The 17,422-nt window shown below is 41.5% G+C and overlaps 1 protein-coding gene across 1 annotated transcript in view; it reads left to right on the top strand.

Moving 5' to 3' along the window:
• mdfi (MyoD family inhibitor) overlaps nt 1-13,934 on the top strand; it is a 42,794-nt gene extending 28,860 nt beyond the window's left edge. The window contains exons 5-6 of the mRNA XM_020634276.3: nt 8,965-9,330; nt 10,441-13,934. Of these exons, the coding sequence (XP_020489932.1) occupies nt 8,965-9,330; nt 10,441-10,694 (620 nt within the window). The 3' untranslated portion in view covers nt 10,695-13,934. The remainder of the gene's footprint in view (nt 1-8,964; nt 9,331-10,440) is intronic.
• The last annotated feature ends 3,488 nt before the right edge of the window (nt 13,935-17,422 follow it).

The raw sequence follows: 17,422 nt of genomic DNA, 5'->3' as shown, positions 1-17,422 counted from the left end.
AATCACACGTGTTCATGGGACTTAAACCACAAACTAAAACTCCCTTTTCTTAGATGAAACAAACAGCTTTGCCTGCCTGTCTAAATAATGACATGCTCGCCTCTGCCATGGTTTTTTGTGTATCTTCTGTGAGTCTTGTAAACTGCTATCATCCTTGCCTGCTGTTTATACACAGTCTGTGTCATCTGCAGCCAATCAATCAAACATCATGCGTGTCTCTGGCTTCATAATGAGTGTGAAGAAAAAAAAAAGAGAGATCTTTGACTCAGGCCTGTGGTGAGGTCATGGCTGCGTGACATCTGTGATAGTGTGTTTGTTAGTGAGAGGGTGAGAAAACAGAAGCAAAAACAAATCATTCCTCAGCGCCGTATGTTCAGTCTCGCAGTGATGACATCAGAGCTGTAGTATGCGTCTGGCCCCGGGCCGATGACAGGCTGTCTGAGAACAATGTGCAGAAAAGAGTTGTTAACACGACCTGATCAAGCACACACACAAAAACACACACACTCTCTGTCAGTGATGTCATGGACACATTGAGGGCTTTGACGTCACAGTCACAGCAGGATCCACATGTTCACAGCTATTTAACTGCTTTCATAATCAGGACTAAAAGGGGAACAATGACATGTTGTTTATAACTGACAGTGTCACAGTAGCATTTTCTATCATCATTTTGTATCAGTTGGAATATTTTTGAACATATACCAAACAGAAGGTAGAACTTTTTTTGTGTATAAAGTCAAGGTCATTTAATACTGTGTGACTAAAATGCTGAGTGGAGCTGTTTGTTGTTTTCTTGTCGTCTTTGGGAGGGGTGTGCAGTGTGTCGTTGGTGGGACATCTAACAGGGATGTGACACTGTTATGAAATTGTTTTCAATCCTTCATCCTCTGAGTTTATCCTCTGATTCTTGAGCTGTCTTCCTTTGGATTTTCTATCTCTTTTGTTGGTCACACTTACACACATTTACTGTCAGATGGATTCCAGTGACACAGAGCTGAGTATTGGGAAGTCCACAGTGTGGGTGTCACAGGGGTCACGTCAGGGGTCATGTGTGCAGGAAATGATTTGTTGATGTCTCAGATCAGAGATTACTGTTGCTATCTGTCATGTTGTTCTTGATAAGCCTGCTGTAGTTTCCTCTTTTCTTGGAGGTTTAGTTTTTAGCTCCAAGGAATTTACTCACTATGCCCAATCGTTTGTCAGGTGAAGTGAAAGAAAAATTAAAAATGATTACGTGCATTTCTTCTAGTAAATAAAAGCTCTTCTTGAAACATGTGCAGGCAAGATCACATCAGTTCCATTCAGTTAAATGTTTGAGTTTGAGTAGATGGATCATATTTGTTGAATGCACTTATTTTAAAGCTAAATTAGAGTATTGTAGAAATCTACTTTTGATGCTGTTGATTCCATTTTTTTTAACAATTGAAAATTTACATGAGGAAGTTTTTTTTAGGTGTTTATCCAACTCATATTCTGTGTCCTCAAAAATGTGTTAACAGAAAGACAGACCCAGGCTCGGTCCAAGATATATTAATAAAACAAATCAAATCTATAATCAATTTATGATAAAGACTGCAAATGTGCTGTGTGTGTACCAGGAGATAAAAAAAACAACAACACATTCCAATGATTCTTTTTCAGCTTTGAGCTTTGCATATGCATCACAGTGTATTATGTAATTAAGACCCTGGTCTACGGTATCAAGTAGATTGTAATTATAGAACCCCCACCCCCCACATCATTTACTGCAAACTTTTCTTGCTAAAGACTATTGTGTCCTTTAAAAATAGAAACACCATTTCATAAGAGGTTAACTAAGGTTATTGTCTGTTTGAAATAACGATGATTGATGGGGTTTAAACTTCCTCAAAGGCTGAGATCTAGAATCACCACTTTGAGAAGTGCAGCTCTGCACTTTGCCCTCAGGGGCTACAACAAGCTCACACAACAGAACCTGAAAACCAAGTGAAACATGTCCTGTTAACATCCCAACTAACACTCACAAAACAGAGCTGCCTGTCGTGGCTCTGTTTTGTTTAATGTCTCTGTTGCTTTAAAGTCTTTATGTGATTTTTCACACTTACATATAATATAAATCAAGTATATCCTCTGAAAATAACTCTGTGAGTCATGACTGTCTACAATGGGTGTAACACCCGAGTCCCACTGTCTGTGATGTTTTCAGAGTCCTATCTTCACTTTGTTTACATCGCCAGGACGGCCGGCTGACTCCTCCCCTCACGTATAAAAGTTGTTTAATTGAGGGACTAGAGAAAAGAAGAATAACATACTGTACTCACTGCTTAACTGTGTTTCTAGATCATGCTCATTTCAGGTAAATTTACATGCAGTGTGAAGATACGAGCATAATAAAGATCGCTAGCATTAGCATGCTAACACAACAATGCAGCGCGAGTTGTTTTGGTTTCATGCTGGTGCTCAAGGGCGACATCTGCTGGATCAAAAAATCGCATATAAAGGCTTTAAGTACTGTTTGGTAAAGCTGCTTAACTAATTATATTAGATTTTATCCAATAATAAACTGCCCAATGAGAAACCTTCACATGCATTTTAAGATTTTTTTGCCGGTTGTAGATTTTTTTAACTGACACCACTGATGTCAATAATCCATCAAAATTGCTGGGATTATCCAAAATTATACAATTAACAAATTTCACATGGTCGAAAAACAAGTATAGGGAACCTATTTGACCAACTGAAGTCCACTATTCACTTTTAAATACTGCCATGAACACACTGACATGAATGAAGCAAATTCTATTGACTGACACCAAACTGAAGGATCAAACTGACTTTTTTATTTTTTACCTAAATGTTGTGGCACTCTGTTGAAAGTAACAAACATTAACCTATAATTTACCTAAAAGATGAGTCACTCAGTTTTTCTTTCTTGGCCACAATTTGAAGCAGCATCTGACTGAACTCAACATGTGCAATAACATGCAGTGACTGGATGCAATTTAACAAGCTTCATTAGCAATTTCCCCATTTTTATAGCCTAAGTAGAAGACATTTTGGCTTTAGCCAACAGTAAAGAAACAACACAACTATGCAAGGAAAAAAAATAGGAGGAATTCAGTGGGAAAGGTTTTGAATTGTGACAAAAAAGCTTTTTGAGGACAATCAAGTGTAGCCACATTATTATTTTTTTTCATCCCCCTGTGGCATCCATCCTTATCAAAACACTGAGAGAAGCAGTCAGAATTTGCAGTGAGGTTTTGCTCTTTGTTGTTCAGTTGTTGGAGCAGAAGGTTTTTTAGATTGGACACCAAAAGACACTGTTGTGCTTGAAGATGCAAAAATAGGATATTTAATTTCTCAAACATCTTTTTATCGCCTCCTTTTTTTCTACACTAATAAAGCGTTATTTGGGAGTGCATTTTTCCCCCAAAAAATGTATTTTTTATGCCTTTTTAAAGGCTTAAATCTTATGTTCCCCACTTTCAACACTTTGACCTACATAGACAGACAAACTGCAGCGGAGGAGACGGCAGAATAAAGCAGCTGGAACAGAGACAGACAGACTTCATCATCGTTCTGGTGACTCATTGGAGCAGAGGATAAATAGAGAGGGAGAGATGAACAGCCGGGCTCTGGTCTGAGAGGGAGGTGTGTAAGTACAGGGTAGCTGAGAGACGCCAGGAGAGGAGGAAGGGAGGAGGGACGGGAGGGTGTGTGAATGGGGTGGGGGGCTGTGTTACTGCATTCAACTGATGGTAACTCAAGTGTAGTTGCTCCTTTGCTGTACACAGCTGCAAAGATATGGATCTAAACACACATGCAGAGGTGGTTGGACCCCCAGTGGCCTAAACTGCTGTGTTGTGCCAGACACATTCACTCACACTGTGCGGTTGCCCAATCTCATCATGTTAATCCCACAGTCATTTAGCTCTGCTGTTATTTTTAACCAGCTCCCACTGCTGAATCATTGTGTTTATGAGTCACGCCCATGCATCCTTCTTGTCCAAAATATCCACAAGCAGCAACCCGTTTCTCCAACTTTGTTCACTTCGTCTTCTCAAATGATCTCAGACAAAGAGACCTTCTGTTTTCTGTGTGTGTGTGTGTGTGTGTGTGTGTGTGTGTGTGTGTGTGTGTGTGTGTGTGTGTGTGTGTGTGTGTGTGTGTGTGTGTGTGTGTGTGTGTGTGCGCATGTATACGAGTGTGTGTCCGCACGTGCCCTTGAATGCATATATTTGTGTGTGTGAGTCTGTGAGTAGGCCTAAACCTCAAGCTCTGTTTGGAGACAGTCCTGACTCCCCCGTCTCTCTTTCTGTCTGCCAGATCCGCCTATGTGCTGTGTTCACACTGTACTCTCTCTCTCTCTCTCACACACACACACACACACACACACACACACACACACACACCACAAACTCACCAGACGTATGAATTCCTCAACAAGTCACAATGCAGACCTAGAGAGTACAGAAAAACTGTTCACAGCTTCCCCTCTTCTCTGTCTAATCCCCTTCTTCTCTTACTGACCTACATCCTATAGCCAGCTCAGTTTTGGAAACAGAAAAAAGAAGAGGAAAAAGTAGACATCGAAGGGCATGAAGCATAGGGGGGGAAATCAAGAGAGACATACGTCGAAGTATGTATTGACTTTTGACATACTTTACAGGAGAAACTATGGCTCTTTCTCAGTTGTCCTGCACATTCATGCACGTCTACACACTCTCACTCTCACCCTGCAGCCTGCCAAACATCTGGAGCAAAGTTAGAAAACGTTGAATGAAAGAATCTTTAATAACACTGGATTGGTTGTGTGACCACGGCAATCGGCCAATCCAAACAGGTCCTGGACGGGTTATCTGTCTCCGAGCGGTTATCGGACGAGCGCTTTTATAGCCAGTCGTGTTTTATAGCAAGAGCTCAGGACCACAGTCTGTGTGTGTGTGTGTGTGTGTGTGTGTGTGTGTGTGTGTGTGTGTGTGTGTGTGTGTGTGTGTGTGTGTGTGTGTGGTCGAGAGATTCTACTTTGATTTTCTCTTGGTCTGCTTTACCCTGTTAAGTCTCACCACACCTCTCCACTCCATATGCTTTTAGGTCAAGAAAATATTTAGGGCCTCAATAGGATGGTATTAAATACTACCATAATATATAAAAACCAGGCTTCCATTTTATTCTTCTTTTCAGGGTGTGTGTTTGCTTTGGCAAGTGTAGGTGAGCTTTTCTGCCTCCTCCCCCCCAGTTAGTACGTGGAGGTAAAATACACCAAGTGATAAAGTGAGCCAAAATGAACAGAAGTGCATTTGCTCAAGGTTTTTGTTTTCTTTTACTTTGAAGATATTCTATATTTTGTATCAAAACTGCATTCTTCCTAAATCTCAGGTTAGAGGATGGGACAAACACTTTTCCTCGTTTTCTCTCTCCACACTCTCTTCATCCCGTCTCCTTTTCTTGCTCTCTCTTTGTAGTTGTGTAAGAGTCTAGACAAGTAGGATCAGGGGTCAATTCAGTAAATGCAAAGCTATTCCCATAAGCTGTTGCCTTTAAGGTTGGGCTTTGTAATGGGACTCTATTACCCAGAGGCTCCTTCTCCATGAGGCTGCATCAACACAAGTCCACTCTCTGCGAGAGGCCTCAGGGCTGCTCAGGGATCAGCAGTATTGTTCACATATACAAATGTGCATGCTAATACACTCGGAGGCACAATATGAACACTTGTCAATGCCATGAATATATTTTTTAGAAATGGTTCAAGAATGCCCAGAACTGGAAGATAGACCTTTGATCAGACTCACCATGGCTGCAGAAGCCTCATTTTGCTTCAGCTGAACTTTGCATTAAAAATCAAAATAATGGAAAAGTGTTTAACAAAGAAGTAGCTCTTAAAAAGAAATCTCTAGTACAGATAGAAGGATAGGATGTCGTCAAACAGAACTATAGGGCTGGATTTTACAACTCAAGTTATCAGCAGTTTTTGAACATTGAAGTACCCTATCAAGAAGATATTTCTGTACAATTCTAGTTACATCTTCTCAAATGTTAGAATTTGTGGAATCCATTCAATTTTGTATATTTGAATATATTTGTGCTTAGGAATATTGTTCAACAAATATAGAAAGAAAATCAATAGATTAGTTGAGCAGGAAAAGTTAATATTGCCATACTCTCAGCTTTGCAATACAGTACATTTAAAACTAGCAAATACCAAGTGTAAGCAGTTTCTTTGTCTTCTTCTTGTATGACTTTTGATTAATTTCGTGTCATGCACACAAAGTGCCCAACCCTCATGATCTTACAAGACACCAAAGATTTCAGTTGCAGTGGTTCACATTTACAAATCATAACATTACAAAGTTGCCTGCTCCTGTCACAGTTCAGTCTTAAACAACATGTTATGTCGTTTTCCCCAGGCTTTACAAACAAAATCTGCTATAACAAAGGTTCCTTTTTTAAAACACAACTCTAGTTTTTTATAATCGTCTAGCCAAAAGAAATCAACATAAATTGAAGACATTCTTTTAAAAAGAACATCCCTGATGTCAGCATACATCGGGCAGTAAAACAGAAAGTGAATCTCGTTTTCAATTTCTCCTAACTCACACAACAAACAAACTCAGTCTTTCTCTGGAATGGCATTAAACCTGCCGGTCTCTAAAGCTAAAGGCAATGCTCCTGAACGTAGCTGAGCGCAGAGGGATCTTTGTCTTTTGGTTAAATTAAACTTAGCATAGGCTTCAAGGCTTCAAGGCTTCAAGGAGAGCAGAGACGCGCAGAGCCTGTGGCGTGGTATCCAGACCATCATGGACTACAAACCCAAGCCACAGACCTGTGACAGCAACACCTCTCTGCTGAACGACCTCAACAGCTTCTTTGCCGGGTTTGAAGCACACAACAGCACGCCCCCACAGAAGACCACCCCCCCTCCCCACGACCAGACCCTATGCCTGACTGCAGCCAGCGTGAAGAGAACCTTCTCCAAGATCAACACCTGCACGGCTGCAGGTCCAGACAACATTCCTGGCCGTGTGCTGAAGGACTGTGCAGAGGAGCTCAAAGATGTCTTCACAGACATTTTCAACGCTTCTCTGAGTCAGGCTGTTGTTCCGTCGTGCTTCAAAGCCACCACCATCATACCCGTTCCAAAGAAGCCCTCACCATCCACTTTCAATGACTATCGACCCGTTGCACTGACCCCCATCGCCATGAAGTGCTTTGAAAGGTTAGTCATGGCCCACATCAAATCCACCCTCCCCGCCACCCTGGACCCTACCAGTTTGCATACCGAGGTAACAGATCCACAGAGGATGCCATCTGTTCTGCTCTTCACCCAGCCCTCACCCACCTGGACACCAAAAACTCATACGTCAGAATGCTGTTCATAGACTTCAGTTCAGCATTCAACACCATCATCCCTCAATTTCAATTTCAATTTATTTTTGTATAGTGTCATCTCATAACAAGTGTTATCTCAAGACACTTTACAAAAAGCAGGTAAAATACCTTACTCTTTGTCTGTTAACATTACGAAAGAGCAGGTAAAAAGACCTTACTCATTGTTATGTTACAAAAAGCAGGTAAAAGACCTTACTTATTGCTATGTTACAAAGATCCGGCCTATCCATCATGAGCACTTTAGCAGCTGATCGGCAAGCTGATCGGCAAACTGGACCAGCTGGGGCTCAGCACTTCCCTGTGCAACTGGCTGCTGGACTTCCTGAGCGAGAGGCCTCAGACAGTGCGGGTCGGCGGCAGCACATCAAAAACCACCGTCATGAGCACGGGGGCCCCCCAAGGTTGTGTGCTCAGCCCCCTGCTCTTCACGCTGCTGACCCACAACTGCGCTCCATCCTTCAGCAGCAACCACATTGTGAAGTTTGCGGACAACACAACAGTGGTTGGTCTCATCTCCAACAACGATGAGACGCACTACAGGATAGAGGTCAGCCAACTGGCCACGTGGTGCAGAGACAACAACCTCTTCCTGAACGTCAACAAGACCAAGGAGGTTGTTGTCGACTTCCGGAGAGTCCCCACTCCTAAACCCCCACTGACCATCGACGGTGCTGCTGTGGAGAGAGTGAGCAGCACCAAGTTCCTGGGGGTTCACATCAGTGAGGATCTCTCCTGGACAACCAACACCACATCACTGGCCAAGAAGTCCCAGCAGCGCCTCTACTTCCTCCGCAAGCTGAAGAGAGCACGAGCCCCCCCATCCATCATGTGCTCAGAGTATCCTGACCAGCTGCATCACTGTGTGGCTTAGGAGCTGCACTGCTGCCAACCGCAAGACCCTGCAGCGCACAGTGAAGGCTGCTGAACGGATTATCAGTGTCCCACTCCCCTCTCTTCTGGACCTCTACAGTACCCGCCTCACCCGCAAAGCAACCAGCATTGTGCGTGACCCCACCCACCCCTCACACAGCCTCTTCAGCCTCCTGCCATCGGGGAGACGGTACCGCAGCCTGCCTCCACCAGACTGGGAAACAGCTTCTTCCACCAAGCTGTCAGGAAGCTTAACTCTCTCCCTCTCTTCCTTCCCTCCCCTCTGCCCCCACGAACACTGGACGTTGAACCCCCTCCCGTTTTCCACCAAGAACTCTGAACTAAAAACTCTGTACACTCAGTTTACTGCACATTGCACATATTGCACAAGTTTACTTTTTCTTTAAATTTAATTTAATTTAATTTATTTTATTTACCATTTTGTACCTTTTGCACAATTTAGAATTTATTACTGTAAATATTATTTATCTTATCTTATTTTACCTTATTTTGGTTGTATTGCACCGCGGGACGGAGAAAAACACAATTTCGATTCCACTGTATGTCTGGCATATTTTGAAATTGACAATAAAGTTGACTTTGACTTTGACTTTGACTTTGACTACACTGTATCAATCCTTTATGAGACAGAATGTTCTTAGTTTTGTTTTTTTTCCTGTATTGTGTCCTGTTGTAAATAAATGTTTTTTCTGTCCCTACCAGCACAACCAGCAGCCAGATCCACGCCCGTCCACCTCACCCAGCCATGTCGGACGCAGCCCGGCAGCCAATTACGCAACGGAGCCAAGCACCACGCGAACACACACTGCTCTCACACGCACTGTCCGCAGCACACGCCTCACAAACACGCCCTCCAGTCCAACGGGGTCAGGAATGGCGGCCCTCACGCGCATCCCAAGCTGGGCTCCCTCCCGAGAGGCGGCTCATCGACCTCCTCGTCCTCGTCGGCAGGACCTAAGCACAGCAAAAAACTGCAGTCCAATCCATCCATCACCTCCCAGAGCAGCAAGAGGAGCAAGAGCAGCTCCAAGAGCAACAGCTCGCAGATCCCCACGGAGGCACAGGATGGTGAGACACATACAATGACGGAAATGGAGGGAAGGGGCAACAACAATCTATAAAATTAATCAACAATAAAAGGCCTTAAAGGCTTTACATGCGATTTTTTGATCCAGCAGATGTCGCCCTTGAGCACCAGCATGAAACCTGAACAACTCATGGTTCATTGTTGTGTTAGCATGCTAATGCTAGCGATCTTTATTACGCTCGTATCTTCACACTGCATGTAAATTTACCTGAAATGAGCGTGATCTAGAAACACAGTTAAGCAGTGAGTACAGTATGTTATTCTTCTTTTCTCTAGTCCCTCAATTAAACAACTTTTATACACGAGGGGAGGAGTCAGCCGGCCGTCCCAACGATGTAAACAAAGTGAAGATAGGACTCTGAAAACATCACAGACAGTGGGACTCGGGTGTTACACCCATTGTAGACAGTCATGACTCACAGAGTTATTTTCAGAGGATATACTTGATTTCTATTATATTTAAGTGTGAAAAATCACAAAAGCCTTTAAATGACCCAGTTTAAAGTTTGTATTTGTACCCGCTCGGACTTTGTCATGTAAATTGCATTAACACATCTTTACAAAATGCAAAGATAGTAATAAAATGTGAGAACCTTGTTATTCTTTTAGTCACCAGCGCATCTTTTCATGGCTTGACAGTTTGTGTCAACTTTTTTTGTCTTTAAAATGCAGAAGGCTACTTGTGAAATCTAGAGACAATCTGCAAATAGTGTTGTGTTGTAATTACCAACACAAAAAAAGAGTGATTGGGCAGAGAGGTTATGATGACAAGCTTTTGTACCAAGAGTAATTAGGTAAAACTAGAAATGTGTTTTATTTATCTCCTATTAATGAGCACATGATGTTTTACGTTAGTGTGCCACCGGGACATTTTATTGTGAACCACCATTTCTGGTTCATCAAAGTTTCTACGTTTCTGCAAAAGTCTGTGTCACTCTTATATATATATATTTGTCAAACATATTTTTATTACATGTAAAAGGTTGCATAGAAAAACGTGTGAAATAAAGCAGAAAGATACAAACCAGATAGATTAGACAAGAATGATGAGTGGTGAGTGATTCGATCCCTCTGTCTGTCTTTCTCTGCAGACTGCTGTGTTCACTGTATTCTGGCCTGCCTCTTCTGTGAGTTCCTGACCCTGTGCAACATTGTTCTGGACTGTGCCACCTGCGGCTCCTGCGCGGGGGACGACTCGTGTTTCTGCTGCTGCTGTGCGTCGGAGGAGTGTGGCGACTGTGACCTGCCCTGTGACATGGACTGTGGCATCATCGACGCCTGCTGCGAGTCTGCAGACTGCCTAGAGATCTGCATGGAGTGCTGCAGCCTTTGCTTCTCTTCCTGAGGGCCCTCGGTCGTCGTCTTTGTTGCCTTGGATTCTGTGGTTTATACTATATTGGCTGGCCTAGTTGGCTCCACATTATGTCTAATGTTTCTTACAGGGTTTGCCAAGCAGGAGATGTGCTAACGCTGAGAGCAGTCACTGCTGAATTCTTCCTCCTTTATCGATCAAACCGCAGGACAGAAGCGCTCCCCCTGCCTTGTATTTGCTGTTGGTTCATCGCTACACAGCTGGGTGTACTGTGCAGAGTGAGTTCCAGCTGTGGTCCACAAGCGTCTGCAGGGCTGTGCAGATCTGGGTCTTTTGGACCCTCACAGAACGAGAGCCATTATCACAATGGAGCCCCTGTGCCGTCTGAATGACTGGAGCTCTCCAAGCATGAAAAATGACCTCCAAAGGCAAATGAGAAAATGGCTCCATTTAACCGGATTTTAGTGTTTCTGTAGATAAGAGCAGCAGCATAATGGGAAAATGGACGCTCAGATCTCAGTAGAAATGTAGTGTGTCCTCCTGTCCTTGGCAAGGTTAAAGTCTTCCAGTTTGATTGCGTACAGTGGCCTTAGTGACACACACACACTCAAAGTGGAAGATGTTGAATCCACTGCTGTCTTTGTTATTCATGCAATGCACAAGATAGAGAACCATTAATGGTGGCTTGTGGCAATATTACAGAAAAGTTTCTTTTGTTAATATACATCTCACTTAATGGACTTATTCAGAGAAGAACCAAAAGAAGATGGGTCCAATTACATGAGTACCGCAAGTGTTGGACATCACAGAGCGGACGCTTGATAACATCCATCATTGACACTTTCTCGACTTTAACATGTGAAGGGAGAGAGCTCTTAATCCAAAGTCTCTCCTCATTAAACGTTTCATATCCAATGTGCTTTTTGTTTATTCCGAGGGGCTTTGACTGTTTGAAATGAATGGTCAGAACTGTTAAAGGGTTGGCAGAGGGTTGGAAGGCATCATCTCTTCTTTAATACATTTCACTCTCCTTTTTGTCCCTCTTGCTATGTGAACAAATGGCCTTGGCTTTGCTTGAGGCCTGAATTTTCAAGTACATTCCTTGCCTTTATTAATCCTCATTTCGTAGATTTTTAGTTAAGATATTTGCATTTCTCCTCCAATGTGAAAATCACATTTTTGTGTTATCAGGTTTGGCTTGGCTCTCTGTAAAGCAGACATTGCTCTACATCTGATTTAATTCCATGAGTGAAAATCTCATGACATTATGCTGAGTTAGATCCATGTGCACAAAGTATGAATGGTACGCTTTTTGATAACAGCCCCTCATTCTTATTTGCTCAGATTCATCCCCCTCTCCAACCCAGTACCTCTTCAGATGTTTTGTAGATCTGCAATACTTTTTTGTTTCTATGTAATACCAAAGAGTTTTCTATTACTGGACCATGGTTTCTAGATTTTAATCGTACATTTAAGATTTTTTTTTTTTTTTGCTAAGCTTATGTGGCTGTGGTTAATTAATCCCTATTTTAAGGGCTGTAATATAACACTGTTGATGAAAAACACACACTAAAGCTGTAACTCAACCTGATAACACCAAAGTTTTTAGAAAAAGCAAAAACAAAATAATGCAACTTGAAGAGATGTAATGTCTCTTTATGTGTGTTTACTTCAGGTTGGACATGTTACAGACATATTTAAACTAGAGTGGGACACATCCTGGAGAGCCCTGGAGAACGATGCAGTTCTTCACAGTGCAGAGAGATTTATAAAGGGAGAACTGCATTGTATAACGGTATGAAATAAATGTGATAACAATGTCAGTTATTTGGTTTAAAATGTTTTTTGCAAGTGCAGATGTAGACGCTTCATTTAAGAACCTGTTCTCTGTCACCAGTCAAAAAGAATAAGTGTGCATTTTTTTATAAATATCTCAATGTAAGGTAGACCAAAAAAAAGTCTCAAACCAAAATGAAAACTTGCCTTACAACGCTGTATAATAATATTATAGGTCAATCAATAGAGTTTGATACAATGAGCCTATAAGTGATAGTTAGCTACAGAGTCATCAAGCCAATGTTAACCCTGGTGATGCCCCGGCTCGTGTGTATGTGATAGGGTAGATTAGGTCAGGTCAATCATATCTGTGTTGTCACTACCTGACTAGCTAGCATATCCTGAGCCTGGGTCTGTTGAAGGTTACAATGCTGTTTGGGTGTCATATAGTCTTGTAATTTATCAGTAGGGAATAAGGGCATAAATGGGAGGGGTTTCTTAAGGGAGTGCTTATCCTTTCATTAGGGCACAAGTAAAAAAATAAACTCTTCTGTTGACAATGACACATCTACACTGCCTGTGAGCTGTCTGTTTTCAATAAACATTTCCTTTTTTAAAATGCTAACACAAGCCGGAATCTGAGTACACATTATAATATGTTTCCTACTGGCCCATTTTACTAAAACAAAAGGTTCACTGTTTTTCAACAAAACCCGACATGTTGTTTCCTATCATTTATGACTTTGCACAACCACAACCTCACTCACTCCAGGTCAGGTTTCAGGATTCTTACCGCTCTGCTGCAGCGTCTCACTCGACTCGCAGAACCCAAAAGTCCTTCAAAACAAGGATAAAACCTAGTTTATTAAATGTGAAGCTCACAGTCAGACAGGCTTACCTTTGAGCTCAAGTCTTTCTCTCTGTTGAGTTTGTCTTATTTTGCTCAAATTCCTGTCTCCAGCACTGATGTAACTGGAGAAACAAAGTCAACACAAATCTAATCGTGTGACAGACAGCAAGGCTTTGCAGCAAGAATATATAAATATAACTTGTGAGGTTATAAAAGTAGCGTCATCTGGGTTTTGTGAAGTGGTAGAAAACTTTCCTGTAGTGCAGTGTGGAGGAGCAGCAGAGTCTTTACAGTAGAGCAAGAGTTTTCTGTGCAACATAAATCATGAGGAAAAACATTTTGACAAGGGATTGTTTGGAAAAACAGTGAACACATCGTTTACGTTTAATTGAAAGATGTAAGGGATAATTCTTTATGGCTTCGTCATTAAAATCTATCTTAGGTCTAGGTGGCTGTCTGAAAGGATTTAAAACACTGACTTTTGTCTGGAGACGGAGAACATGATGAACACTGGCATCTGAAGAACTCTTGATTTAAACAAGTTTGGAATTTGATGTTGTTTCTGTCAGCTCATCTCATTTTAGAATATTTCCCTCACATTCAGTCAAGCTTTGGAATCAATACTGGAATAAAAACATAAGTTTACAGTCAGTGTTTTCTCTTCTCACCATTATCAGTATTTTTTGTAAAAAAAAGAAAAAGAAAAAAAAAACATTGACAAAAGAAAATTCGAACAATTGAATTTCCTGGATTTATTTTATTATTATGAGATCTAATTTGGATATCGATTTCAATGGCTGGCCACCTCTACTTGTACTCTGAAAGTTATTGTAGCCCAGCTGAATTGTAGACTGTAGTCCACTATAATGTCGTTTTGTTTACACAACCCCCCCCCCCCCCCCCCCCCCATGTCATTTTGAATTGCTGCCCTGGATGTCACATTAAAATACCTTTGTTTAATACTGAATAAACAATGTGAAGTCCAGGCTACATGTATTATTCTGTCTTTATTTTCATCTGCTCAACACTAATTACATTACGCTCTTATTACATTATATGGTTACATAAATGCTCGTGTTGAACTCTGGTCTAGCCCACTACAAATGTCTTTGCATGGATGTAGCGATGCAATGGATATAATACCAACAAAAAGATATTTCTTGACGCTTTCAGTTACAGGAATGCAGTATAAAACTTTTACCAACATGAGCGTTGAAATTCCCACCTGAGTTGCTTCGCACACTTACAGAGAAAATGAAACACTCTCAGTCCAAAGAGGATTAAGGCCACTAAAAAAAAACCATTATTTTTATTTTTTCAGTGATCACATTCCTCTTCCGGATATATGTATCACTAAAAACAATGGTTTATACACCTTGTGTTAATGTGTTAATAAACACACTTTACACAAGCCAAACGTAGAATGACTTCATGTAAGTCGGGTCATGTCAGCTGTGCCATGCAGTGAAACATGCACATGCAGTGTCGTACTTTCAGATGGAAATAAACACTTGGATCTTTCCATAAAAATGTCCAAGCAAATTTGCAAACTGTCTAACTTGCAACAGACTTACTTGTGAAAGCTATGAATGGGAGTATGACAGGCAAAGAAATGCTAGCAGCCACTGATATGAAACACATAAGCAAAAAATGATTCAACAGATCATTACATGGTTTTTAAAGCAGCTGTGTAGAGACAGTTTGGGCATTTTTGTAATAATAGTGATTGTGTGGTGGATGAGGTGGATAATGGTAATCCAATTGTCCATTGTTGTTTCTTCTTTTCCCTGCTGTGTTTTATTATTTCTTTATTACTACATTGTCTTTTAGTATCTGCAGATTTCCCATAACCCCTCCAGATCAGCTTTCTCTGAGCTGAGATGAACTGGGAGAAAACAGGGAGGAAAAAAAGGGAGAAAACAGAGGAACAACTGGGCTCATGCAGAACAGAGCCCATTAATGTGTTTTTTTTAAAGGCTTGCCAAAGTCGTTCAGTAGGAATGTGTGCTCAGGCCAACACATCAATGTGTGGAGAAATACAGGGGACTTTTACTGATTTTAGATCGTCTTTTTTCTCGTTTAGTCTTTCTTCACTTTTTATTCTGAGTCTGCATTGCATCTCAAAATTAAAAATCTTTCATGAAATCAATACTGGGAGTATTAATGTATGTTGTGTGTGTTTAATAGTATTTGTGTGTTTTCTGTCCACTGGGTCAAAAGTATTTTTTCTTGCAGACAGTGTGTGGAGTTCATTGATAGGAGGGTCAGAATGTGGCCCTGAGGGCAGATGGGACCCGTTACTGTAAGTTAGTATTGTCCCCGCATAGTCGCACGTGTGTGTGTGTGTGTGTGTGTGTGTGTGTGTGTGTGTGTGTGTGTGTGTGTGTGTGTGTGTGTGTGTGTGTGTGTGTGTGTGTGTGTGTGTGTGTGTGTGTGTGTGTGTGTGTGTGTGTGTGTGTGTGTGTGTGTGCATGAGTGAGTGAGAGAAGATAAAAGCGTATGTATGAGGGAGGCCATTCAGAAGACTTGGGTCAGACAGAGAGGCGATTCAGGTTGCTCAGTGGGAGTAGAGACGAGGACATCTCTGGACATCTGCAACTGTTTCACAAGAAGTTGTCGACCCCGACTTCCTTCTTCATGTGATGTACACACACGTGCACAAACACGCATGCACAAAACTCATTAAATAAAAAAATAAAAATCTAAAACGATCCACCACCCCCCTCTAGAAATTTCACATGCACAAAGCAGGCACAGGGGACAAGTGGCTATTGAATATTAACCATGAAATTACAAAGGCTGCATTCTAATGGAGGTGATGGGGTCAGAAGCTGGGATGGAAATCATAAATTAATACCCCTGACATGACAAGCCACTCGCCCTTGGCTCCCACCAAACACAGCTCTGCCCCTCCCCCACCCGAGTCAGACAGACACCTAGAGAAGGAAATACTCGATTCATTATTAATTTTGGGTCAAAGGAATGCCACAACAGACACAGGACTCATATAATATGCCTGATATTTTTCTGATGTGACTATTGTACGAGAGGACAACCAGCTAACCTTCATGTGTGGATACATTTAGAGAGGTTATTGTTAAATAACCCATAAGTGTTCCTGAGGGACCTCTATTACAATGTCAGCTCCACATGCATCCTTTGTAATCTCTTCAAATCGGAGCCTTTCATCAGCACTTTGACAACATATTTGTGACGATTCTGAAAGGCCATTGTGGGACGGATGCACATGTATGGCATCAGGTGGTAGGGGTGAGAGCTTGGCATTGCACAAATCGGATGAAATGATAAATTATTTTGCCACATGAATGAGTGTACCTTGTCTTCCTTTTATCTGTAAACCTTCAGATTAACTCATTTTTACTCAAGTTCACAATAAACTCATACGAGCACATTCATTTGTCTAATAAATCTTAATCAAAGACACATTTGTTATGTCACTAGTTCTTACTACTCATCTAGACTCAAACAACACTGAACTGCGAAGGTGAAACACTTGTCACAGTAAATTATTAATTTTTACACTAAACCCTGCATTGGGAACATAATACGATGTCTCCTCTCAAACTCTACCCGTCTCAAAAACCACCACTCCTCCAAAACACAGCTCAAGTCTTTTCTTACCATTGAAGCAGAAGAAATCTGCAGAGAGGGAGGACACTTTTCTGAAGTGCACGGCTCTTAGATCTTCATAAGAGGCAATGAAGCACAAAATGGACTTTGTTGTCAAGCTCAGGAGAGGAATCTTTTTTTTTTCTTAATTACCTCTATGTGTACCTGCACATACTTTGACATTAACATTTTGTGAATATCAAAGGTTCAACATTATTGTTCTTGGAAACAAAATTTTCTGACTATAACATTAAAGATTGGAGCTTTGTACAAATAATCTTCCGAGTAACTTAACGCTGGTTTTAAGACGCATCACATTCCAGCCCTCGCTCAGGAATAACAAGTGTTCATGCAACACTTCAGCACCTTTCACATTCAACATAAAGTTACACAAGCTTAAGTGCAGAGACTTCACCGTAGTCATTTAAATGAGACCTTGACTCTAAATTGATCTTTTAAAAAACAAAAAACACAAAACTGGTCGGAGCTGTGACGCACAACTTCT

The sequence above is a fragment of the Labrus bergylta genome, chromosome 5 (genome assembly GCF_963930695.1).
Source record: "Labrus bergylta chromosome 5, fLabBer1.1, whole genome shotgun sequence".
Classification (NCBI taxonomy): Eukaryota; Metazoa; Chordata; class Actinopteri; order Labriformes; family Labridae; genus Labrus; species Labrus bergylta.
The sequence above is the reverse complement of the archived record's forward strand: the minus strand, read 5'-3'. Positions and strand labels throughout refer to the sequence as shown.